The 27,647-nt window shown below is 40.4% G+C and overlaps 1 protein-coding gene across 1 annotated transcript in view; it reads right to left on the bottom strand.

Moving 5' to 3' along the window:
• Positions 1–681: 681 nt before the first annotated feature.
• The window catches only part of PKP4 (plakophilin 4), a 242,698-nt gene continuing 215,732 nt past the window's right edge, over positions 682–27,647 (bottom strand). Inside the window, exons 13-22 of the mRNA XM_073305536.1 lie at positions 26,596–26,713; positions 25,828–26,019; positions 25,462–25,635; positions 23,423–23,573; positions 19,489–19,684; positions 11,678–11,762; positions 11,436–11,553; positions 7,176–7,307; positions 4,503–4,576; positions 682–2,761 (exon numbers count right to left, since the gene is read on the bottom strand). Coding sequence (XP_073161637.1) covers positions 2,513–2,761; positions 4,503–4,576; positions 7,176–7,307; positions 11,436–11,553; positions 11,678–11,762; positions 19,489–19,684; positions 23,423–23,573; positions 25,462–25,635; positions 25,828–26,019; positions 26,596–26,713 — 1,489 coding nt within the window. The 3' untranslated portion in view covers positions 682–2,512. The remainder of the gene's footprint in view (positions 2,762–4,502; positions 4,577–7,175; positions 7,308–11,435; positions 11,554–11,677; positions 11,763–19,488; positions 19,685–23,422; positions 23,574–25,461; positions 25,636–25,827; positions 26,020–26,595; positions 26,714–27,647) is intronic.

The raw sequence follows: 27,647 nt of genomic DNA, 5'->3' as shown, positions 1-27,647 counted from the left end.
TAAAGGAATGCAGCTCATAATTGTGCACCTGACATTCTGAAACCAGACTGAAAGTCTAACTGGATCACAAAAATCAGTGTGCCAAAACAGAACAATCTAGCCCAATCATAATTTCTTTTCAACTCTCCCCACCAAGTCTCAAACAGCGTATGAAGGGAATTAGCCAACTAAGAGTTCATTTTAATTGGTATTACACCAAGACAAGACAACAATGTGTAAAGTACACAAGATCAATAAAAAACAAAAGTAAATGAACATAATGATATCTGTGCTATGGCACAGAAGAACCAGGCCTGGAGGGATTTCCTCGGTCTCTTGCTTCTGAACTCAACTGAACTCAGTCTCAGCAGAGGGGCAGAGTCACTTCAGCACACTACCGCTCAGTACTCAAGTGGCTTCCTCCATAGTCTTTCTTGGAGCACCACCACAACTGGATTCTAAGAAAAGAACACCATGGACTGTAGCCATCTGCAGAGGAAACATCTAGCTTCAGAAAGCAAAATTGTAAACTAAATCATAAATCCTCCCCTCAACAAGCAAATGATAAAATCCAAGCTAAAAAGATACAGACTGTAGGGGGTGGGAGATCTTGAAATATCTTGTGAAATACTTCCTAATAAAAGTAAGTGCCACCTTTTAAGTTCTTTTATTATGTAGGTTTAGGCTCTCAACACAGTGTAGCACTGAGATATTATTATTTTATTAGATATTTGTACAGAGCCCATCACCACACATTTAGATGTTTACAGTCAATTTTTTAAACAGACAATACATACAAACATATGAGTAACCCGTAGGCGTGGTTTAGTGGAATTACCACCTTTTGGGCTATATTCTCTGCACCCAAGAGTTGTAAATCGCTATGATGACAGTTAATTAACAGCCTGCTAAATGATCTGTTTGGAGGTGGCTCCTAATAACAATAGACTAAAAATGGAATAAATTAAGACATTCTGCATTAAAAATAGATCTTTTTGGAAACAGAAGGCACCGTCTGCAGACATGGGAGACAAATTGTGCCCATGATTATACGTATGCAACCATACGGTAATCTGTGAGGGGGATGTGCTCCAGAGCTGTCAGAGTTTGGCCTATAACTTGTTATTAATTTTGTTGGGAATTTTTCATTCACTAACACAGAGGCAGCGGTGTTCTAGGAGACAGAGTCAGGAGAACTGGATTCTATCTGTTCGCTTGCTGTGTGATTCAGTTCACCTTTCTGTGCTGCAATTACCCCAACAGTGAAATGGGGATACTTGTAAAGCACTTTGAGCTCTATAAAGTGAAACAATGGCAAATGAATATTATAATAAACGCATAGAAGAAGGTTAATAGCATCAATGGCATGGGACAAATGCGTAAAATTTATTACTGTTTTTTACACAAGAATTGTAAACGGAGCAAGTGGAATATGGGCCAGATGGTCAGCTTGCTGGATGAAATTTCTGTGAAGTAAAAGAAGGGGCTTAAATCTATTCCAACTTTTTTTCTGGCAGAAACACAATAAAACTGTGAAATATCCTGGATTCACTGAACAGAGAAAGTAAAAACACTAGGCTAGAGGAAAAAACAAGGGAGCCAAGTGCATAATTTCATGCTTTGGTATACCAGCTTGACAAATAATAAATGTATGAACGATAGAAAACTGGGAAAATGGCCAAAATGGTGTGAAATATTTAAACTTCTTACAACATGCAGTTAGAATTCATATTTGTTGTACTTATTTTTGTATATTACACACAGAAAATAAAAAATGAGCAGGGAACAACTTTCCATGGATGAGACTTCCACATTTATTTTTCTTCCATGTGCATAGAAAATGGCAGTGAAGTATCCTATGAAAGAGGCAGGGAATGAGAAAAGTGTAGATATACGGACTGTACTTTGTGCTTCAAAATTACACTATTCATTTCAAAACCAAAAATGATATATTTTTAAATTTATAAGAGTTCCTTGTTATTTTCTTTTTCTGTTTAAAGATGTCAGCTTTCCAAATCTGTTTTCAAATGACACACTGCATAACAAATGATGGCATTTTTAACCAATGTGGCGTTTCCATATTTACACCAATGAAAGAAATTTACAAGACGTAATAGCATACAATCTCAACATTTAGTAATAGCAATAAAACAAGAAGGGCATCCATTTTATTTTTCTGTACAAACTATCATAACAAGACTTTTATTCACATTTTAAAAATCGGCTTTAATTTTATCTGACCTACACTTTTTCCAAATTCATTTTACTCAATTCTCAAACCTTTCATCACATCGCCCACACCTTCACCAGACTACAGGAACTACAAGTAATTAGATCTAATGTCTAAACAGAGCAAGAAGTTCTCCCTTCCAATTTCTCTCTCACCTTCCTGATAAGTCCTTGAAAAATGCTCCTCCTTGTTCCTCCGTTCACTTCACTTTTACATTTCACCATCCAAACAGCAAACAGGCCATTCCATTTCTTCCCAAGCAAGATTAGAAGCTATAGCATCCCTCTGTGTGACTTTCTGATGTTACACCCAAGAATCAGGTGACCCAGGGTATTGTTCTGCTCTGTAAGAGGGCCGCCTAGTGGAATAGAAGTCTACGTAATTTGTGGTTGATTTCAGTCCATATTGTGTCATGTAATCTGTAGTAGCTGGAAAATGAACTCGATCATCAAAATAGGGGTCTTCATAGCTATGTGGGGACTGCAAATATAATCTGTATGCATCATAGTTCTTTCTGTTGGCATCATCTTGACTGTAGTACAACTGCTGATGCTGTTGACAAAATAGACAAATAAAAAATTATTTTTTAAAAATGGGATTTTAAGGGAAAAATATTTGAGTTTCTTTTTCTACCTTTGGGTAAGATTTCAGAGTTGTTTGTATAATCGGCTTTATTGCATAGATGTAGCTATATATTATCCCAGGGGTTGGCAGCGAGCTGATTTTTACAGGTCAGCAGCGGGCTGAGCAGGGCCAGCAGCCAGGACCCTGGCTGGCAGGAGCCGGCGGACAGAATTCCAGACTGGCAGCGGGCTGAGCTGCTCAGCCCACTGCCGGTCTGGGGTTCTGTCCACCGGCCCCGCTCAGCCCACTGCCAGCCTGGGTGAACAGAACCCTCGGCTGTGCGGGGCTGGCGGCTGGGACCCCGGCTGGCAGGAGCCGGTGGAACTCCAGACTGGTAGCGGGTGAGCTGCTGCCAGTCTGGGGTTCTGTCCGCCACCCCACTGATGGTCTGGGGTTCCAGCCGCTGGCCCCCTGCCAGCCGGGGTCGAGGCCTCCAGCCCTGCTCACCCCTCCTGCCAGCCTGGGGTACCGGCAGCCAGCCCAGGGCTCTGCTCCTGGCCTGGACCCAGCGCTCTGCAGCCCTTGTCAAAAATTACACTACAATTAGCTTAAAAACTTGAAAACTTAAAAACTTTGTTTGTATATTACAGTAATCATTAAAAAATGTAGTATGTTAATCAATACATAGGTTTGATTAAACAAAGTAGTTGTACTTATGCGCCTGTGCTTAATTTGTGCTTTCGATGATTTACCTTCTAAAAAAATCTCGCATGTCTCGCACCCCCCAGGGGGTGCATGCACCCCAGGTTAAGAACCACTGCACTAAACTGATAAGATCTGCATTTTAATTTAATTTTAAATGACGCTTCTTAAACATTTTAAAAACCTTGTTTACTTTACATACAACAATAGTTTAGTTATATAATATATAGACTTATAGAGAGAGACCTGCTAAAAACGTTAGAATGTATTACTGGCATGCGAAACCTTAAATTAGAGTGAATACATGAAGACTCGTCACACCACTTCTGAAAGGTTGCCGACCCCTGTATTATCCATTCACGCAATGGAGTGGTGTGGCTACGTCTTTGCATACTGATCTCTAAAACGTTACTCTTTTAAGCCACTATGATTTTTCAGACCCATAATTCTCAGTGGATGCAGCTCCACCAATTGGGTCAGTATCCCACAGAAGACACTTTTTTTTTTTTTTTTTTTTTAAAAACGAGCGTGAAGTCTAACCAAAGGTTAGATGAGAAATTGGAAAAAATTCTTTACCCCCGCATCTGCTCTACACCCTCCACAAGTGCAACTACACCCACTGGGAATCACAGGTCTGGGGGGGGAAAAGAAGTAGACACAGCTATATTTACTATCAAACATCCAGATAACAAAAGTATCTTTAGACTGCATGGATTATAACTGTCCCTTCAGAAACTACAAAAAATGCAAATCAGGAGATGGGTCTCACAGCCAGCCACAACAAGAATAGATGAATAATTAAAGTCAAGGGATTAAAAAAGGAAATGCAGAAGCAATAAACTGTTAAGTTATATCCAGATACAATAACACTCTCTAAAAACCCATTTATTAGAAGTGCTTTCTGCAAAGCATATGTATAACATGCAACGGTATACTCTCCTTTTAGTTCTATTAAAATAAACAATATTATCATTACACGTTGAGCCTTGCTATCAGTATTCTTTTAAAATGAGATTTCAAAAGTTACCTGTAGCCGTCTATTTTGTTCTCTTGCTGGTGAGGAATAGGAACTGATGTAAATTGGTGAAGGTTTGCTGGACCCTGTAAAAAAATATAGTATTTTATCATTTAATGTCCGTCAATGTCTTTAGTTTTTACAGTACCTATAACAAATGAAAGTGGCACTTGTATATTTAGAAACTTTCACATCCTGCTAGTCCCTCACTGTGTTGAAATCAGTGGAATTGTTTTACAAGGGCCTGACATGGTCTACTATATCAAGATATTGTCATTACTCTCATGACATCTGAAGTATTAATGACATTGGCTAAACCGTGCACCTTGCAAATTATTATTATTTTTTAAATAAAATCTACAAGATTTCCTTCTAATTTATTTCCATGGCACTGGGATTAAAGCTTTCCTTACGCTGAACATGAAGGCAGAGTCCATTGGAACATATTTAAGGTTACAGTTGGGAAATTTTTTTGTTTTCTGCGGCTATTTTAATAGATTTCCCTCCGTAAGTCTGAGGTGGAGAGAGATTAGGCGCCTGACCAGAGAGATAGGAGAAGCATGAGTATTTTCTGCCCTCCATTTATATCTATAAACAACTTAGAGTGAGGAATCTATCCCAGCTAGGAACTGAACCAAGATTTATGGGTCCAAAAGGAGAAGGTTTACTAGTTGGGGTAAAGGAGAATCTGTCAGCAGTAGCAGAACCTTAATCTTCTTCCTAGGGTGTTGCCACTAGAGGGCAAAATAATTACCCTGTGTGAAAATGAAAAATGAATCATCATAAAGAGGAGCAATAATTGAACAGTGGCAGTAAAATGACTCCCCTGGACATGTACTCTCAGGGCTTGTACTCAGGACTTCTGATTGTAAAACATGAGCCTTTACTGCCTGAACTAAAAGATCAGGTTATTATCTAAACGCAGGAACAGACTCACATAATCCTTTATGTGTTTTAGCCACTAGAGGGAACAAAACATCATGGTGTTAGTGTGGGCTACAACAAGTTAAGTGAGAGCAGAATGTTTTGAGCTCAAGATAGACTGGAAGCCACGAATTCCTCAATTCTAATCTTTGCTCTGCCATCAACTCCACCTGTTGCTTTGATCAAATTACCTGATGATTAGCTTACACCTTAGATTCCCCTTATGTAAAATGGTGATATACCATCTATCATCTACCTCACAGGGGTGTTGTGGAGATAAATTAGTTAAAGTTTACAAATCAATTTACTATCATCTAAGTGCCATTTAAGTTTTAATTATTATGATTAATGTACATTTTTGAGCACTCACAAAAGGGTGTTTTACCCACATAAAGATACAAACCGTGGTCACCATCTACAGTGTGTGATATTTTATCTATGAAGTTTAAGAAGCTACAAAAATAAGAATGTGAAATAAATAAGGTAATTTTCAGAAGGGGGCCTATACAGATTATTTTTGCAGTCACCTTTTCCTTCACTCTGCTAACCTTCTTTTAAAAAACGAATATAGTATTTCAAAAGGAACAAACCCCATACCTATAACAAATTAGTTTATTGATGCTGGAAAAAAACAAACAAACAAAACCAAAACAAAACAAAAAACAAAAATAGTTATGTGATGTGTCTATTGAAAAAATGTTACTTTACAACAATGAGAGCAGGACAAATAAATCTCACAATATATGTTTTAACAGGCATTTCTTTAGAAAAGAAAATTGCATTTGCAATGTAGCATTCCTGATGTAAAACACCCATTTACTACCATAGTAACTGTACATCATTCGTAAACAGTAGTGTGAAATCACAGCTTAAAAGAAAACAGCACAAATGAGATCTGTCCCACAGCAGCAGTTAAATTGCCCCAGGATTTTTGTTTTGTTTAATAAACCAGCTTTTTAAACAGGGAATTTGTGTTTTTCCCTGTTCACTCTGCCTTACTTGGGGAACATAATAACGTGTAAGACAGCTGAGATCAGGAAGAATATGAAGTCTTGCATATTTCCCCCCCTAATATTTATGAATAAAGCCATAAAATAAAAATTAATATTCAACAACATGGTTTGATAATAAATGTTCACTTTGGTGTAATCAAAGATCACTTTTAAATGGGAAGCACCACACATTTTATTACTCACTGAACCACAACCTTTCCACATTTTTAAAGACAAACATGTAACCTCATCTCTTCTTTTTCGAGTAAATTGGGCATTTCTCAGAGAAACAGCAAAAAATAACCAAAACAAAAACCCCATTTCTGACACACACAGTAAAGTTAATAATTAAAAATGAACACAAAAACAATGTAAAAAGTGAAGAAGCTTAAGTAACTGAAGCTCGGGGCAGCTGAGATGTCAAGATACATGCCAGTTTTTACTTATAAAAATTCCTTTGCAGCACAATATTTAAGTTGGCTTCAAATTTTATTACATTGATGCATTGTTTTTAAAACGACAAATGCAAAACAAAACAGTATAAAATGTCATATCTGGGAGGAAAGTGATTTGCTCAAGGAATCAGTGGTGAACAACTGACATAGCATTATTGTTCAAGACAATTTTGTTGCTGCTGAGGAATGCAACAAAAATAGTCCAATCACTAGTTTTTAACTGCACACACTACATTGTCCCAGGCCGAATATGGACTACATAAAAGAGTATTTTAGAAGCATTTTGTTTAGAATAAATCTAACTGGTCTCTTACCAGTATATATGTCTTTATGCGTAATGACATCACCTTGGCTATTGTAATACTGCATAGAAGGTTGTGTCCTATTGTATTCAGAACGAGGTTCTCTGATTCCTAACAGTGCTGGCGATGAAGATGTGCTGCCAACTGTTGAAAAGGAGGTAAGAGAAAGAAAGAGCATCAGTGTTTGAAAAAACCTTAGGGAAATGAGAGCGATAGTTGGAAATATGACAGTGAGTTTGGTTATAGAATTATCACCACTCTCAAAAATATTGTCTGTACGAGTGAGGCCAAATTTCTTCAACATCCTAAGAATCATAAGAACATATGAACGACCATACTGCATCAGACCAATGGTGCATCTAGCCCAGTACCCTATCTTCTGTCTGTGGCCAATGCCAGATGCTTCAGAGGGAATCGACAGAACAGGGCAATCATCAGCTTCCGGCAGTTAGATGCTTAGGACACCCAGAGCATGGGGTTGCAAACCATATCATCTTGGCTGATAGCCATTGATGGACCAATCCTCCAGGAACTTATCTAATTCTTTTTTAAAACCAGTTATACTTTTGGCCTTCACAATATCCCCTGGCAATGAGTTCCACAGGTAGATTGTGCATTGTGTGAAGAAGTACTTCCTTTTGTTTGTTTTAAACCTGCTACCTATTAATATCACTGGGTGACCTCTGGCTCTCGTGTTATGTGAAGGGGTAGAAAATACTTATTAACTTTCTCCACACCATTCATGATTTTGTAGACCTCTATCATATGCACCCTTTTTTTCAAGCTGAAAAGTCCCAGTCTTATTAATCGATCCTCACATGGAAGCTATTCCATACCCCTAATAATTTTTGTTGCCCTTTTCTGAACCTTTTCCAATTTCAATATATCTTTTTTGAGATGGGGTGACCACATCTGCATGAGTATTCAAGGCGTAGGTGTACCAAGAATTTATATAGTGACCCTATGATATTTTCTCTTATCTCTCCCTTGCCTAATGGGGTTCCTAACATTTTTAGATTTTTTGACTGCTGCTGCACATTGAGTGGATGTTTTCAGAGAACTATCCACAATGACTCCAAGACCTTTCTTGAGTGGTAACAGCTAATTTAGACCCCATCATTTTATATGTATAGTTGGAGTACGTTTTCAAAGGTGCATCACTTTGCATTTATCAACAGTGAATTTCATCTGCCATTTTGTTGCCCAGTCATCTAGTTCTGAGAGATCCTTTTACTCCTTGCAGTCTGCTTTTGACTTAACTATCCAGAGTAATTTTATGTCGTCTGCAAATTTTGCCATCTCACTATTTACCCCTTTTTCCAGATCACTGATGAATATGTTGAACAGCACTGGTTCCATACAGATCATTGGGGAACACCGCTATTTACCTCTCTACATTCTAAAAACTGACCAATTATTCCTACCGTTTCCTGTCTTTTCCTGTCATGAGAGGACTTCCTTCTTATCTCACAACTGCTTTCTTTGCTTAAGAGCCTTTGGTGAGGGACCTTGTCAAAGGCTTTCTGAAAGTCAAAGTACATTATATCCACTGGATCACCCCTGTTTGTTCACTCCTTCAAAAAATTCTAACAGATTGATGAGGCTTAATTTCCCTTTACAAAAGCTGTGTGGAGTCTTCCCCAACAAATTGTGTTCATTTATGTATCTGGTAATTTTGTTCTCTACTATAGTGTCAACCTGGTCAATTTGCCTGCTACTGAAGTTAGGCTTACTGGCCTGTAATTGCTAGGATTGCTTCTGGAACCTTTTTAAAAATTTGCATCAAATTAATTATCTTCCAGTCATCTGGTACAGAAGCTGATTTAAGTAATAGGTTACATATCACAGTTAGTAGTTCTGCAACTTCATATCTGAGTGCTTTCAGAACTCTTGGGTGAAAACCACCTGGTCTGGGTGACTTATTACTGTTTATCAATTTGGTCAAAAACCTCTTCTAAAGACGCATCTATCTGGGCCAGTTCCATAGATTTGTTACACAAAAAGAATAGCTCAGGTGTAGGAATCTCCCTCACATCCTCTGCATTTAGCTTCTCTGCAATGGCCTTGTCTTCTTTGAGTGCTCCTTTAGCACCTTGATTGTCCAATGGCCTCAATGATTGTTTAGCAGGTTTCCTGCTTCCGAGGTACTTAAAAATGTTTTTGCTGTTAAGTTTTTGTGTCTTTTGCTAGTTGCTCTTCAAATTCTTTTTTGACTTACCTAATTATACTTTTATGCTTGACTTGCAAGAATTTGTGCTCCTTTCTATTTTCCTTAGCAGGATTTATCTTCCGATTTTTAAATGCTCCCTGTTTGCCTTTAACTGCTTCTTTTACTGGGTTGTTTAGCCAAGGTGGCACTTTTTTGGTCCTCTTACTATATTTTTTAATTTGGGGTATACATTTAATATAAGCCTCTGTTAGGCTGTTCTAAAAAAGTTTCCATGCAGCTTGCAGGCATTTCACTCTTGTGACTGTACCGTTTAATTTCCATTTAACTAGCTTCCTCATTTTTGTGTAGTTCCCCTGTCTGAAGTTAAATGCTACTGTGGAGGGGTTCTTTGGGATTTTCCCTCCCACAAGGATGTCAAATTTAATTACTTTACGGTTGCTACTACTGAGTGGTACAGCTATATGCACCTCTTGGACCAGATCCTGTGCTCCATTCAGGACTAAATCAAGGATTGCCTCTCCCCTTGCGGGTTCCAGGACTAACTGCTCCAAGAAGCAATCATTAATGCTGTCTTGAAACTTTATCTCAGTATCCTGTCCTGAGGTGACATGTACCCAGTCAATACAGGGATAGTTGAAATCCCCCATTATTATTGAGTTTTCTATTTTTGTAGCCTCTCTGATCTCCTAGAGAATTCATAATCATCATCACCATCCTAGTCAGGTGGTCAATACTATATTCCTACTGCTATACTCTATTATTCAAGCATGAAATTTCTATCCATAGGGATTCTATTGTACAATTTGATTCATTTAAGATTTTTTACTATATTTGACTCTATACTTTCTTTTACATATAGTGCTACTCCCCAATCAGCATGATCTACTCTGTCATTCCTATATATTTTGCACACTGGTATTACTGTGTCCCATTGATTATTGTTGTTCTACCAAGTCTCTGTGATGTCTATTACATCAATATCCTCATTTAATACCAGGCATTCAAATTTACGCATCTTAATATTTAGACTTCTTGCATTTGTATACAAGCACTTATAAAATTTTTCACTTTTTAGTTGTCTACCATTATGTGACGCAATTGAATAGGGACTCTTTCATTTGACTGTTTCTCTTTAGTTCCTATATGTACTTTATCTACTTCTATCTTCTCTTCTTTACTAGGATATAGAGTATCCCCATTAATAGAACCTCCCACATGAGATGTTTCTGTCCAAATTGTGTGCTCCTCTGCATCTGTCGGCTTTCCACCAGCCCCTTAGTTTAAAAACTCCTCTATGACCCTTTTTAATTTTACATGCCAGCAATCTGGTTCTGCTTTGGTTTAGGTAGAGCCCAACTTTCCAGTATAGGCTCCTCCTTTACTAAAAGGTTTCCCAGATACTAATAAACCTAACCCCCTTCTCTCTATACCATTGTCTCATCCATGCATTGCGACCTTGCTGTTCTGCCTGTCTAACTGGCCCTGTGTGTGGAACTGGAAGCATTTCAGAGAATGCTACCGTGTGGGTCCTGGACTTCAATGTCTTACCTAGCAGCCTAAATTTGGCCTCCAGGAACTCTCCTCGCCAGCACTGCACATATGCCTGTCTAGATGTCTTGAGAGAGTCACAAACTTCACATTTGGCAGGTAATTCACTAAGCAGTTCTCCTGGTCATCAGACATCCAGCTAACTATATTTCTAATGATCAAATCTCCCATTACTATTACCAGTCTCTTCCTAATAACTGGGATTCATGTCTCCTAACAACAAAAGTTTTGGAGAGTCTGTTTTAATTCATTGGTATGTGTAAAGCACTTTGAAGGAAGTATTATTATAGTATATAAGTATTATATGCATAAATCATACTGTGTTTTGTTTTGTAACAAAATATAAAAGAAAAACCTTAATTCCAATGCACTGGTCTGAAAAGCAAGACTGATAAGTAACCCAAGGGCTAAAAACTGTAATATCACTGAAAGTAAGGTAAGGTAGGCACATTCAAAAGTACCCTGAAGTTCTAAAAGAGACATACTAGATCCACCTCAAGTGGAAAAGCCCTTCAGCCAACCTGTCCACAAAAGGGAAAGGTTTATTAACTGACCTGACTGAATGATAGGTGACATTTGCTGATTTGTTGTAGACAAGGAGGGATGTGATTTGAATCTGTCTCGTTCTAATGTTGATACTGGTGTAATAAAATGATTCTGATTCCATCCATCCTGTGGAGTGGGAAACCGAGTATGTCAAAATGAATTACATTTCATTAAAATAAATGGCTCAGAATCATTGTGAAGTTGTTTCCAGATGAATGCTAATTTTGTCAGAACCATACTTGTAATTTACCTTTTTATAAATGCTACGGAGGTCTCGGTATTGCCATAATGTATTCAATACCTGAGCTGCTGCCTTGACCACTTTCAGTGATGATCTACGAAGGTAAAGAATATTCGATTATTATACAGGATTGACTCTTGTAAAGAAAGTGCACTTACATATTACAGCTTGAAACACTATGGGAAATGGGCTGGGTAGTCTCAGCCTAAGGCCCAGTGAACAGATTCCCATGTCACAAAAATTCCACTATTGCAATTAACAGTCATATTGGCAGTCTCAGCAAAGAGACTGTATAGGATGGTAAGACACAGCTTTACACTAGAAGTGATCCCTTCCCTTCAGGTGAGCCTTGAAACACATGAAAAGGCAGCATGTGTATGTCTACACCACAAAGAAAAAGCAGTGGCTGGCTTGGGCTTGTGAGGCTTGGACAGTGGGGCCGTTTCATTCCTGTGTAGACTTCTGGCCTTCCCCTGGAGCCAGGCCTCAAAGTCCCAGAGTTCAGGTTCCAGCCCGAGCCCAGAAGTCTACACAGCAATGAAACAGCCCACAGCCCGAGCCCGAATCAGTTGGCCGTGGGTTTTTCTTTGCTGTGTAGATATACCCTATGGGATAGTCAGGACTGCTAGTATCTGTGGTGTACATGTTTGTGAACAACCTCTTTCTCCAGGGCTGTCAATCCAGCACGCTTCATGAAAGCATATGCTATAGAAAATAGAATTAAAATATATCATAATAAATCATTTACACTCCTGCCTTTAAAGCAATCATCCAATACAAATATAAAGATTATTGTAGGAACGGCTGGTAGCCTGTCGCTTCCCATTATAAGATCCTGTTTTCGGTTTCTTATAACTTTGGCACACTCTACCACTTGGACTGAAATGTTCTGTGTCTGCCTCAGGCTATTTATTTATTTATTTATTTATAATTTTCAGCAGTTTCCAGGAACAAGTCAAGGAAAAAATACACTTTTGCCATGTTAAAAAATTTTGGGGACTTTTTCTTTGACAAACAATAGCTCCCCCATGCATTGGAGCAGGAACTTGAAATATGGCAAGGGGTAGCCTTTGTATCAGGGATATGCCTTTTGCTGTCCCTGTAAAAGTCTACCCCAGTTTAACCAAGTTATAAACCTTGAAAAAAAACAAATCACAGTTCCCACATGCTCAGTAGAGACTTAGATTTTAGCAGCTAAATTCTCCAAAGATTTCATCTTCACTGAGCATACTCCATCCCCTCATAGCTTCTAGTGCTGACAGGATTGTGTATGCATCATCCGCACAGAGTGACTAGAGGGGGATGCGAGAGAGAAAACATGACTAGTTGCTGGGATGGTGGAGGGAAATAACACAGATTAGCTGGACAAGGAGGCTGAGACTAGGGACCAGTAGGGGTGAGGAACCGGGGCAGGAAACAGAGAAGACAGATCTGACAAGAAACAGCTACTTAACTAAAAGAACGAGGAGTACTTGTGGCACCTTAGAGACTAACAAATTTATTTGAGCATAAGCTTTCGTGGGCTAAAACCCACTTCATCAGATGCATGCAGTGGAAAATACAGTAGGGAGATATAGATACACACACAGAGAAGATGAAAAAATGGGTGTTGCTATACACACTATAATGAGAGTGATCAATTAAGGTGAGCTATTATCAGCAGGAGAAAAAACCCTTTTGTAGTGATAATCAGGATGGCCATTTCTAACAGTTGACAAGAAGGTGAGGGTAACAGGAGGGGGGAGAAATAAGCCTGGGGAAATAGTTTTACTTTGTGTACTGACCCATCCACTCCCAGTCTTTATTCAAGCCTAGTTTAATGGTGTCCAGTTTGCAAATTAATTCCAATTCAGCAGTCTCTCGTTGGAGTCTGTTTTTGACGTTTTTTTGTTGTAATATTGCAACTCTTAGGTCGGTAATCGAGTAACCAGGGAGATTGAAGCGTTCTCCGACTGGTTTTTGAATGTTATAATTCTTGACATCTGATTTGTGTCCATTTATTCTTTTATGTAGAGACTGTCCGGTTTGGCCAATGTACATGGCAGAGGGGCACTGCTGGCACATGACGGCATATATCACATTGGTAGATGTGCAGGTGAACGAGCCTCTGATAGTGTGGCTGATGTGATTAGGCCCTATGATGGTGTCCCCTGAATAGATATGTGGACATAGTTGGCAACGGGCTTTGTTGCAAGGATAGGTTCCTGGGTTAGTGTTTTTGTTGTGTGGTGTGTGGTTGCTGGTGAGTATTTGCTTCAGGTTGGGGGGCTGTCTGTAAGCAAGGACTGGCCTGTCTCCCAAGATCTGTGAGAGTGAGGGATCGTCCTTCAGGATAGGTTGTAGACCCTGGATGATGTGCTGGAGAGGTTTTAGTTGGGGGCTGAAGGTGATGGCTAGTGGCGTTCTGTTACTTTCTTTGTTGGGCCTGTCCTGTAGTAGGTGACTTCTGGGTACTCTTCTGGTTCTGTCAATCTCTTTCTTCACTTCAGCGGGTAGGTACTGTAGTTGTAAGAATGCTTGATAGAGATCTTGTAGGTGTTTGTCTCTGTCTGAGGGGTTGGAGCAAATGCGGTTGTATCTTAGAGCTTGGCTGTAGACAATGGAGTGTGGTCTGGATGAAAGCTGGAGGCGTGTAGATAGGCATAGTGGTCAGTAGGTTTCCGGTATAGGGTGGTGTTTATGTGACCATCGCTTATTAGCACTGTAGTGTCTAGGAAGTGGATCTCTTGTGTGGACTGGTCCAGGCTGAGGTTGATAGTGGGATGGAAATTGTTGAACTCATGGTGGAATTCCTCAAGGGCTTCTTTTCCATGGGTCCAGATGATAAAGATGTCATCAACGTAGCGCAAGCAGAGTCGGGACATTAGGGGACGAAAGCTGAGGAAGCGTTGTTCTAAGTCAGCCATAAAAATGTTGGCATACTGTGGGACCATGCAGGTACCCATAGCAGTGGAAATTGGCCATCCTGATTATGACTACAAAAGGTTTTTTTCTCCTGTTGATAATAGCTCACCTTCATTGATCACTTTCATTATAGTGTGTATAGCAACACCCATTTTTTCCATGTTCTCTGTGTGTATACATATATCTTCCTACTGTATTTTCCACTGCATGCATCCAATAAAGTGGGTTTTAGCCCACAAAAGCTTATGCTCAAATAAATTTGTTAATCTCTAAAGGTGCCACAAGTACTCCTTGTTCTTTTTGCTGATACAGACAAACACGGCTACCACTGTGAAACCAGTTACTTAACTGCGGTTCTTTGAAGTGTGATGCAGACATGAATTCCACTTAGGTGTGTGCACGGTCCAGTGCAACAGAGTAACAATTTTGCCTAGCAGTATCTGTAGAAGGCGATCGTACGCACCTTGTGGCTGTAGCCTCCCCTGGCTATATAAGTCAGTGCTGCCCCAACCCCTCTCAGATGCACTTTCAGTGAGCTAAGTGCAAGTCCCAATGACTGAAGGTGCAGCAGGCACCCCAAGATGTCATGGATAGAAGCTAGTGTTGGTTGAATTCTATGAGCCAATGACCACACCGAAAACCGCTTCCATTTAGCTGAACAGGCCATTCTGATAGAAGATTTTCTGTTGTTGAGTAGGGCCTATTCAACTATCATCAAAAACTGCTCTTCCTCCTCATTTAGCCACATAGCAACTACCCCAAGAGATGTAGGGAACTGAATGCAATGTGTGACTATGATTCTTTGTGAGCAGGTCAGGATGGAGAGGATGGGGTATGGGAGACTGAACTGACAGTGTGGAAAAGTCAGAGAACCAGCGCTACCTCATCCACGCCAGGACAATGAGAATGAGCTTGGCCTGATCTGCTTTCAGCTTGAGGATGATATGTGGGATGATTGGGTTTGGGGGAAAAGCATACAGGCAAGCCAAATGCCAGCTGAGATGAAAAGCATTGGACAAGGAGTGCAGACTGAGGCTCCCTTGAGAGAAGAACAGGTTTCCTGTTGTCCCTTGTAGCAAACAGGTCGATTGTCAGAATGCCCCAAGCTGCAAAGATGACCCAGAGAATGCCTGTTTTCATTAGTGATTCAGGGAAAAATTTCTACTGAGATGGTCCATGAGATGATTTAGGACCCTGGGCAACTGGTCAGCTATTGGTTAGTGATCTCTGTAATGGGCTTCACTCACCACTGCGGCACCTCCTGATGGCTGTCTTGGGAATTAGCTCTGATGTTAATGCGCCCTCTTTGGGTGGTGCCTTGCTGCTATCACTCCTGCTCTAGGACCCACATCTCTCCAAGGACTGCAGCATCCTCTTCAGCGACACACACTGTGCTCCCCCCTTCCGGGGACCTGTAGTCTGCTGTTCAGCCATTTCCCTTAGTGGCTACTGCAGCGAATTGTCTGGTCACTTCCTCATGGCCCTCAGCATGCCTCTTTGCCTGCAAACCTCAGCAGTCAGCCCAGGAGCTCTCTCACTCCCTGCTAGCAGCACTGCTCTGTCCAGGGTGCTGGCAGTCCTCTCAGCCCTCCAGAGACACAATCCTTTCTCCCTGGGCTCCCAACAGAGAACTGCCAGCCTCTGCCCTGCAGCTCCTTTTTTATATGGGCTTGCTTGGCCCTGATTGGCTGCTCTCTTCAGTCCTTCTCTAATTGGCTGCCTCCAGTGCAGCCTCCCTAGGGCTGCTTTTAATCCCTGCCAGTGAGGGGCAGCTGCCCCATCACCATTCTCCTTGATGTAGAACTGCCACAACCTGATTGCCTCTTGGGACAGAATCCTGGAACACATTCCCCCTTGCTTGTTCACATAATGCACTGTGGTGGTATCATTGTAACCATTGAGCCCAATATGGTCCAGGAAAACATGACATGCATTGTAGAAGGCCTGAAGCTCCAGCAAATTGATAAGGACTCCTGCTCCAACCACAGAGCTTGAACTTTCATAAGCCCAGGTGTGCTGCCCAACCTATCAGGGAGGCATCAGTGACAGCAGACCTGGTTCACAAGTGCAAGAGGGAATGCCCTGGCAAATGTTCTCTGGACACATCCACCACAGCAAGGAGTCCAGGACCAGTTGAGAAAGATGAACCAATCTGTCTAGGGGGTGAAGAGTCGGATGGTAAACCATCCTGATCCACATTTGGAGAGGGGTGAAGGTTCAACTTTGCAAACTAGACCATCTGGATGCAAGCTATACTAACGGTACTAATTAACTATACACAACTAGAAAAGTCACTAAAAATAGAGGGCTTGCAAGGTGAAAATCACACAGAGCTGTGACTCCAGCAGGGGCAGAAGAAGGAACAGAGGGAGGTCAGGGTGGCATTGCCTCTGTGACAAAGTTCCTCCTCTACCTTGGTGGGTCTGGGCTTACTGGCGGATTTACTTGCCTTGGAGCTTCATGGCAGCCCTCAGCTTGGCCGTTTTTCTGAACCCACAGTCCAGGTCGACTCCTCCTGTGTCTGACCAGGAGTTGGGAGGTTTTGGGGGGAACCCGGGCCTGCCCTCTACTCTGGGTTCCAGCCCAGGGCCCCGTGGAATGCAACTGTCTAGAGTGCCTCCTGGAACAGCTGTGCGACAGCAACAACTCCGTGGGCTACTTCCCTATGGCCTCCTTCCAACACCTTCTTTATCCTCACCATAGGACCTTCCTCCTGGTGTCTGATAATGCTTGTACACCTCAGTCCTCCAACAGTCCACATTCTCACTCTCAGCTCCTAATGCCTCTTGCTCCCAGCTCCTCACACGCACACCACAAACTGAAGTGAGCTCCTTTTTAAAACCCAGGTGCCCTGATTAGCCTACCTTAATTGATTCTAGCAGCTTCTTGATTGGCTGCAGGTGTTCTAATCAGCCTGTCTGTCTTAATTGTCTCCAGAAGGTTCCTGACTGTTCTGGAACCTTCCCTGTTATCTTACCCAGGGAAAAGGGACCTACTTAATCTGGGGCTAATATATCTGCCTTCTATTACTCTCCTGAAGCCATCTGGCCTGACCCTGTCACACCTCATATAGCTAAAGGAGGTGCTACGGCATAAAGGCCTCCCCTCTATGGGTTCTGAAAGGTAAAATTTCCAGCCCTGGTGCGCACACACCTAAGTGGAATACAGAGCTGCACCTACTTGAAGAAGAAGGAGCTGAGGTTTAGGGGGGAGAACTGTGACTAACTGGTCAAAAAGATTGGGATAAGGAGCCAGGAGACTGAGATTGGATGAGAAACCTGGGCAGATAGATTGGGACTGGGTGTCAGTGGGGAGGGAGGAGGAATATGAGCTGTAGAGTGGACAAGAAGCCCGGAGTAGGGAACAGGGACTGACTGGTCAAGGAGACTGGGACTGGGATAAGAAGCCATGAGAATGGGTAGGCAAGGGGACTGGGACAGGGCAAGGAGATAATGGTTAGGTAGAGTCAAGATTGGGACAGGTTGGAGAGGATGGGACAGAAGGGGTCAAGCATAGAGGAAATGGTAGTGTCTATGCCCACTAGATCATTGTCTCCTCCACAACCTGGACTGGAAACCAAGATCTGTGAGTCTCAATTCCTCTACTTTCAGCAAATGTATATGAAACCCATAGGCAAAATGTCCCATACCCCTCTAGTGCTTGTAATTCGGCGTGCAGGATGGAACATCTCTGGAAATAAATCAGGTTGGTGTGGTAAAAGAGGCTCTTGTCTTTAGGATCCCTGCATCATTTGTTCCACAAATTGGAAGGTGTGTCATGAATGAGGCAGGAGACTGCTACAACAGATAGGAGGGCCTCATGGTAATAGCAGCTGAATGCTGCCCTGAAGAATTGGATGTTATCACTCCCTCTGCCACAGAGTTTCCATGTGATACTAGTAAGGTCGTTTAATTCAAATTTTTCACAGTTGGTCATTACTTCGGCACCCCTCATTTTCTGGCTGCCCAACTTGATACCCTTGGAGTCTGTTTTCCAGATGTACTGTGTGCTCACAATTGCAACTAAAGGTAATGGGAGCTGGGCTTTGAGCATACAAAGTGCTATGTAATCGTAAATATTCTGAATAATTAGGCTGTAAGCATCTCATATTGGGCACCCAAAATTAGTGGATACTGTTGACCTTAATCTCTCTGTGCTTTAGGTCCTCAGTTGTAAAAAGAGGATAATACCCCTTCATCTCACAGGATTATTATGAAAATAAAATTAATTAATTATTGGGAAGCACTCAGATATTACAGTGATGAGCACCATAGAAAAGCCCATGAAGAAATTAAGAATTCTTATTTCAGAGCAGGATTTGGGTAGTGTGCAGTAAGACCTAGAACCAAACACTGAACGATAAGGAGAAAACAAAATATTGAAGAGCTGCTCATTAAGTGAGCAACCTCCATGCTGTGCATGGATTGAGACAGAGGTCCTGTGGAAAAAATGATATGTGATCATATATAATTAAATACTTTATCATAATGTTATGCACAAGGGGGCCAGATTTGGGTTCCACAGGCAATCTTAATTCTGGCATTTCCTAACTTCTAAGTGCCTGACTTTTCAATCTTAATAATGTTTTATTAACTTGTGTGTGTGTGTTTAATATTCATAACAGCATTTTCAGATACTTTTATCTTATAGGTCCAATTAATCTGACTATAGTATATTACTGTACATCCCCTAGAAGCTTTATATGGAGAATACTGTACAAACTAAATGACTGGCAAGTACTATATGGAAATAATACAGTTTGCAGCTGTGGGAGACTAGTTGTCTTATGAGCAAATCTGAACCGAAGGAACAAATCCCTTTTCTGCAGGAAATTCACTTTAAAAGTTTTGTTTTCTTGTTTTTATCTGAAATGGATTAAAGAAACATTTTACTATCAAATCTAGCTGCCTACTTGCCTGTCACCCCTTCCTTTTGTTATGTTCACCAGTTTTTCTATTCCTCCTGTGTCAGCCAAAGCTTTGGCATTTTCCATGTTTTTACTGGTGACCTCATGCAAAGCACAGCAGATTGCTGCTACAGTCTCATCAGACAATATGCTTGGACCATTGCCTCCTGGAAGGCGATTCACCAGATCTCGCATAGCGTATTTACCTACCAAAAAACATAAACCAAGTTAGGAAATGTACTTTGCAATTTACATTTGAAACATAAGCACTCTGACAAGAAATATATAAGTCTAAAAGCAACAATGAGGAAAGTAGAATAAAAAATCAACACTAAGTGGAAAACTGAAATAATTCAGATTGCACACAGAGGCAAGAGACACTATAGTGTAATTTCCTAAATGAAAAATACATTGCATTTGTCTTCTGTATTAGCAAAAGCCTGATAAAAAAATATTATGGCCATATGCCAATGTACACAGACATACACTGATCTGTGAGCTTATTTATTTTAGTTAAGGATGTTTAGCAGAGCTGTTTTATAGCAAGAGATAAGCAATGTTACAAAAAGATTACTTAAGCATCTTTCAAACAACTTAAATTTTATAGAAATGTGTAAGACGTTACACTTGTGCATATTCCAATCTTCTTTAGGCAGGACTTGAATTTATAGGCGGTTATTGCATGATCACAGTTCATTGCTTCTGATTTTGATAGTTTATAAACAATTGAATAAAGGAATAAAAAGGTTGAGAAAATGTTGGAACTTGCTATCACTTACTCTTTCCCCTAATTCAAGCCATGCCTTAGTTGCTGACATATATTATGATTATTTGAAACTCTTTATGCCTTTAGGTGGACACAAACCACCACCTTACCAGAAAATGGCACAAATAAAACTTTAACAATGTTAATGTACACTGTAGGATATCTGCTGACACATCCATATAGGAAGAGACGCAATAACGAATTTGGTTAAATAAAGTGGGATACAAGGCACAACTTTGCCTTAACACTGGATAGCTTAGAAATAGGAATTATTGATGGGAAGTAGAATTGCTACAGGAAAAATGACATTATTTCTCATCACTGGGGGAGCGGTGCTCATACTAAGGCTTCCTTTTAGAGAGGTGTGCAAAAGTCTTTCAGTAGTTTTGGAGGAATTACCAGACATTCTGTTCACCTCATTTATCACCCGTAAAAGATTAGATCTCAGCTCTTTCAGATTTCAATTACCAACTGACAAACAGGAATAATCACTTTGCAAACAAAGGAAATTAACTAAAGCTAAAGTAAATATTTTTTTTGTTTAGCCTGCTTTGATAACTGAATGGCTATTAATGGATTTTTATTGAAGACATATTTTATATATAATGGTGAATAATGGATAGATGGGATAAATTTTACATAAAGGTATTAACTTTGTATTTATATAATGTGTCAGCGGAGAAATTCTGATCCTTAACTACAGAAGAAATGCTTCTGAAAGTAACTTCTTTTAAGCATACTAGAAAACTGCAATATTTTTAAAATCCAGACAACTTGGGATATATTGGTACTGGGATATATTGGTACTGGGATATATTGGTACTCCCACCAGCCTTTGAGGGAGCTAACCCAAAGGTGAAAGTGGTGGCACCTTTGGTGTAGTACCTGCTAGGGTGTGGAACTCAATCTACCTTGACATTTGCTAGAGAGTGTTTATATCCCCACATTTAAAAACAAACAGATTTTTCCTTAAGGTTTTTATTTAAAAAAAGACTCCTATATATAATCCTATTATTTCCATAATTAGACACTTTCTCCTCTTTCCTTGGTTGGATCTTTCTATCTACTTTTTGGAAGATTGTGATTATTATATTGTTTGTAGCTATGTGCAAAACATTATGTACACACATTTTCCAACTATAACAGGTCTATTTTAAAGTGAAACTTAATTTTTGCAAATATGGTTTTCAGAGCAAAAACATGCCAAACCTCATTGTTGTTAAACAAATATTTCTTCACATACAAATTTAGGAAACGCAGAGTTATGTAAAACAAGGTGGCAGAAGTATATTACAAAATTCCAAGAAATGAAAATTGTAACCCTCTCAGTACTTCTACTGTTATTTTGATTTTATTTATTTAGATTGGAAAAAAAATCTAACTCTGGGGTCCACGTACAAGACTTAAAATTCCCAGTAGAATAATTATATTAGTCCAGTTAAATCTAGGTATGTCTATTCTGCAAAAAAAGACCTGTGACATCGAGTCTCAGAGCTCAGGTCAGCTGATTCAGACTTGTGCTATGGAGTCAAAAATAGCAGAGTAGATGTTCAGGCTTGAGTCTGAACTCTAAGACCTGGCAAGAAAGGCGGGTCTCAGAGCCCCGGCTCCAGTCCAAGTCTGTGCATCTACATTGCTGTTTTTAGGCCATTGTGTGAGCCCCATAAGCCTCAGTCAGCTGACCTGAGCTCTGAGACTTGGGGCCACAGGTCTTTTTTTGCAGTATAGATGTACCCTCCATTGCCATTTTGCAGTATAGATGTACCCACTATCATAGTCAAACCACACAAAAACATTATCCCATACCAATCAATAACCCCATCCCCTTCTCAAAATTCTGTAGAAAACTAGATCAGTTTTGCAGCATGTCCAGAGGCTTAACAAATCCAGGCTCTGGTGGACAGAAGAGGGGGCCCATTCCAGAGTTGAACAGCCTCAGGAAGAATACTATGCCAGTATCTCTCTTTCCTACACTTAGAAAGATCCAGCTGAGTATCATCTGGATGCTACAGACATTGGAGCACACATCTTCTTATTGCCTTCTTGTTCGCCTCATAGACATTGAGCAAGAGAGGGGAAAGAATAGAACCCTGCAGTACCTCCACACAATAAAGTCTCAGGGTGCATAAATGATAGCCCACAATCACCTGCTGGGTGCTCCAAGTAAAAAGGAGTAAAAACACTTAAAAAGGGGCTCCCATCTACTCCTGCCAAAACTTAGAGCCTTTTGATGCCTTATGATCAGCTGTACAGTATGATCAACTATATGTGACTGAAGACAACGTATAGGTCTAATAAAATCAACACAAACTCTATTTGTTCACTGTCAAGGTTCCTTCCTCACTCTGAACTCTAGGGTACAGATGTGGGGACCTGCATGAAAAACCTCCTAAGCTTATTTTTACCAGCTTAGGTTAAAACTTCCCCAAGGTACAAACTATTTTACCTTTTGTCCCTGGACCTTATTGCTGCTACCACCAAGCGTCTAACAAATATAACAGGGAAAGAGCCCACTTGGAAACGTCTTTCCCCCCAAAATTCCCCCAAGCTCTACACCCCCTTGCATCGGTGAGGATTTTTAACAAGCCTTCCCCAGGAAAGGGGGTGTAGGGCTTGGGCGGATTTTATCTCTAGAAGAGCAGACCTGTCAATTACATATATATGTATACTTATACCTGGAGCTAGTTTATGCTGGAGTTGGGATTTTTATGGCAGGAGAAACAAAACAAAACAAATCTGATATTGTCAGAATAAAGCACTTATTTGTGTGTTGAGATATGAACTGTTAAATCCCTTTATGATACAGCACCTTGTAGCCCTCTGACAAAGTTACTAGTTAGCTTCAAGAAAGGGGAGTGGTATTTCTCATCATGTTCTACAATGAAACTTCCTGTCTGATTTAGTTTGAATTTAAGCAACTTCTTTCTGCTGTAAGGGGACTGGCTGCACAGGTTGACTAAAGACAAACAAATAAGACAATGTTGCTCCAAAAAGCTATTTTTCCCAAGAAGATTAAAATGTATGTGACTCTAATGATGTAATATGATAAAAGGGACTACACAACTAGATCACATGGTGTATTCTCATCCTAAAATAAGTTTTCTCCCTACAAGCACTCAAGAAAAGATTGCCTTGTGCTGCTATCCCTGCATACTTAAGTATAGTTACGTATACTTACCAATTAGCTCTTTATTGCGAACATCTAAAGCCATATTCCTTAAGGCAGTTGCCACAGAAGAAACAACTCTATCATTATCCATTCTCAGAAGTTCCACGAGGATTGGAAGCCCTTTTTCTTTTCTGACAGCAGCTCGAATATATGCTGCAAACTATTACATAAAACTCAATTACTTACACACCTACCATTTTAAAACAGCACCAATATTATCTTTTACTGTATTACAATTCATACATATTTTAGTGGGTCAGTTCCAAAGGCAGACACAAGATGTGGGTGCCCAGTTCCCATTACTTGGCGCTGGGAGTTAGGCCTGCCCTCTGGGCCACTGCAAATGTTCTCATTGTAGAACAATGTTTAAATATATGAATTAATAAAAGAAATGTACTGACAAAGGAGATTAAATCTATTAGAGAGGGAACAGTGTTTCAGGAAAAAGATTGATTAAAAAAGTCAGTTGCAAAAGAGTGAAAATCCCAAATGATATTGGTCAGCTATTTTTGTATAGCAAAGAAAGCAACTAATATTTTTATCTTTATGACAAATACATAAAAGTGATTAAAAAGAGATGTCATGTGCTGCCTTTGTAATGCAGCATATATGAGGGCCACAAGCAGGAGTGCACAGTTGGCATATAGCAGCAAATAATAAAAATACTGCCTTGCTCTTGTTAATAACCAATTAGGCATGAACTACCATCATTTACTGTAATACCCATGTTCTGATACTTGGGAAGAGGTGGGACTTGCATCTATTATTTTGTACATTTTTAGTTGACTTTGATCTTCAATTTTTGGCAGTCATTTTCCAGCACAATTCAGTGTTCAAAGTTTTTTTTGGCACATGTATTCAATGGGAAAAACCTACACATTTTCATTTTTTTTCTAAATAGTGGTAACTGAATTTAATGCCATTCCCAATAAGTCACCCATTTTCTGCTGCTTGCTCTTCATTGCCTTTCACTGTGAAAGTGAAAAGGAGCAGAATGGAGAGGAGTGTAAGGGAATTGAGACCAAGAGAAGTGTATAAAGTTTTCTCTTTCTCATCTTTACCAATGTTTTCCCCCTCACATATTTTATTGGTAAATTTATTTAAAAATGAAAACCAGAAGAACTTTATATTTTTATATTTTGTATGACAACTACGAATACTATTAATGAAATAATGGATGTGGTACAGTTGGAGATTTAAGCCAATGCCCAGCAATCTTGAGCTCCTGAATGCCAAACCCAGGACTGTCATTAACATCATAAGTGGTTGTGGACAAATAGTTTAACTTCTTTCCCTCAGATTATACTTCTGTAAAATGACAACAGATTTGCTTATCTATTTCATAAGACAGTTGTGATTATTAGACAACTTTTGTAAGAGTTTAACAAAGGGCTACAAAAAATCGAACTACATGTTGTTGTTTCTCTAGACAAGAGAATATCAAGGACAAACAGAATATGAAAATAATTAGATTAAAAAAACTGAACAAAATGGAATCTCCCTAAATTAATCATAATTCCAAGTATGTGTGTCCACATCACAAAGACATCTTGAAATTTGGCACGTTTGGCTCTGTGTTCAGACAGGCATGGGACAGGAATTATGGAACTGCCAGAGGCACTGCCAGGGTGCCTGAATGCACTGTGCTTGACTCTAGTTTATGCTTTGACATTTCCTTTGCTTTTCTAAACTGGGGTCAGGCAAGTATTAAGGAAGTGATGCATTTCGAGCAGGATGCGGAGGATCCTCCATTTCCATTGACTTCAGTGTGAGTTTAGGAAAATGCCCACATCAGAGGAGCCACTGAGCATCTCTCAGGACTTTGGGTTTCATGGAGTAACACAGGAGGGGTGCACTGTAGGACCACTAACAACACCATGGAGAAACCATGGATTAATGGAGAAACACCATATGCACTTTAGGAAATGGCAACCCCTGCTCAGGTGTCATGATGTTGTTAAAGGAGAACAGTTAGTTGAAATACAAGTGTAGCAGGAGAGGTAGAAATTCATTTGCCACAGGATTATGGGATGGGTTTAATAGAATACCTTCCAGTTGCCTGCAGAAAGATTCTGGAGAGATCCTGCAGAGCCCTCTAAAGTAGCTGGGTTGGAGCTTTCTGCTAGAAGTGTTAGATATGGTTTTACTACAGATGGGTGCCACAGCATTTCCACACCCTTAGGAGACTTTGAAAATCCTGGTATAGGGCCAACTCCATCCCACTGAGAAAGAAACACACATTAACTGTAAGTATATTGGTTTAAGCAAAATTGAAATCAACTCTTTATATCATAATTTAAAATATTGGATATAGTCACCATATTATTGGATATGGTCAGTTTTCTCCCGGACACAGTGTTTTACTATTGGAAAAACAATACTTGATGTTTTTATAATAGAAGAAAAATACAAACCTGATCTTCTTGTGAAGTTCGTTTTTTCTTCTTCTTTTTTTTCCCCCAGCAGCTTGGCTCTGAATCTTTGCTGGGTGATTCTTTCCCTAACAAGTCACCCAATTCATTTATACCCAGCAGACGTGCCTGAGGTACCTCCAATTCTAGGCGATAGGACAAGTTTCTCAGTGTGCACACACAGTTCTCCACTGTCTGGAAACCAAAGTATGGAGATATCCTGTAATTAATTTACTTTCACAAATGGTGAAACAGTGTATAAAACAAATCAAGTACAGGTGAAAATATTTTTGGAGCACAGGACCGGGGAACAAGAACTCCCAAATTCTAATCGTCAGTCTCACAATGGCTCTCTCTATGGCTCTGGGTAAATTATAGTGTCTCTGCTTGTTTTCTCAACTATAAAATTAGTGATAATAGGGGCCTACCTCACAGAGGTGGTATGAGGATTAATTAGGCATTTATTAAAAAGGATTAATTAGGCATTTATTAAAAAGTGTTTTTAAGAGAAAAAGCATGGTAACTGCTAATTATTATTTCCCCCCAATGGGTGCTTCATCATTGTGAGAATTAAACACATAGAATAAATAAATTTGTGTTCCACAACAGAATTTGATTTTGTGAATAAATAAATGTAGGGGTGGAAAAGGTTTTGTAAAAATAAGTAGAGCTCAAGAGTTTTGTGGCTGACTTGCACTATCCAAAACAAAAACGGCACATCAGACAACTAGTCTGATACCTAGAAATTACTTAGTTAAAATAAGCACACACCTTGCTGTCATAATCTGATGTGTTCACACATGTATGGATCACATATAGCAAAGAATCAACCAGCCCTTCACAAGACCTCATCTGCTTCCTTGCCTCTTCTCCTGCAGAGCTTAGATTCCTAAAGTGTTAAAATGCAGTAAGAATGTCAATCAAAATACTCTGTATTTATGTATGGTATTCACTGTCATACATATATACAAGTAATGGTCTAATCAAATCATTTGCAGAAGGAAAGTCTTTTTATATAGTTGGTTGATAATCTACTTTGGGAAATTACAAGCAAATATGCCATTTGGCTCAATCCGGTGTGTTTCAAACACACACAAGAAATTGTTCTTCAGAAAGTCTCTTTATGACTCAAGAGTAAAGCAGTAGTTGGCAGGGATAGGTTAGCAGTATTCCAGTATGTGAAATGGACACCACCAAATCCAGGGAAATCCCCCTGCTTCTATTGCAGCACTGTATACCAACTGTGTAGGTTAAAGCAGTGGTTTTCAAACTGTGAGTCGCAACCCAGTATTGGGTCGTGCAATGTAAGGCACTAGGTCATGGCGGCCAGCAGCAAGTCTGGCTCCTGGGGGTGGGGGTGGGAAGACAGGGCTCCATGTGCTGCCCCCGCCCTGAGCACGGGCTCTGCACTCCCATTGGCTAGTTCCTGGCCAGTGGAAGCTGAGGCGTGGCCGGGGGGGGCAGTGCTTGCAGGCGAGAGCCGTGCGGAGCCACTTGCGCACCTCTGCCTAGGAGCTGGACCTGTTGCTGGCCACTTCCATGGTGCCAGGACAGGCAGGAAGCCTGCCTTAGCACCCTTGCTGCACTGCTGACAGGGAGCCACCCAAGCTAAGCCTGTGCCCCAACCACACACCCAATTCCCAGCCCTGAGCCCCCCACAAACCCAGAGCTCCTTCCTGCACCCCAAAACCCTCATCCCCAGCCCTACCCCAGAGCCTGCATCCCCAAGATCAGACCCCCTCCCACACCCAACCCCATTCCTGCACCCCAAACCCCTCATCCCCAGCCCCACCCCAGAGCCTGCACCCCCAGCCCAGAGCTCT

This window comes from Lepidochelys kempii, chromosome 11 (genome assembly GCF_965140285.1).
Source record: "Lepidochelys kempii isolate rLepKem1 chromosome 11, rLepKem1.hap1, whole genome shotgun sequence".
Taxonomy (NCBI): domain Eukaryota; kingdom Metazoa; phylum Chordata; order Testudines; family Cheloniidae; genus Lepidochelys; species Lepidochelys kempii.
The sequence above is the reverse complement of the archived record's forward strand: the minus strand, read 5'-3'. Positions and strand labels throughout refer to the sequence as shown.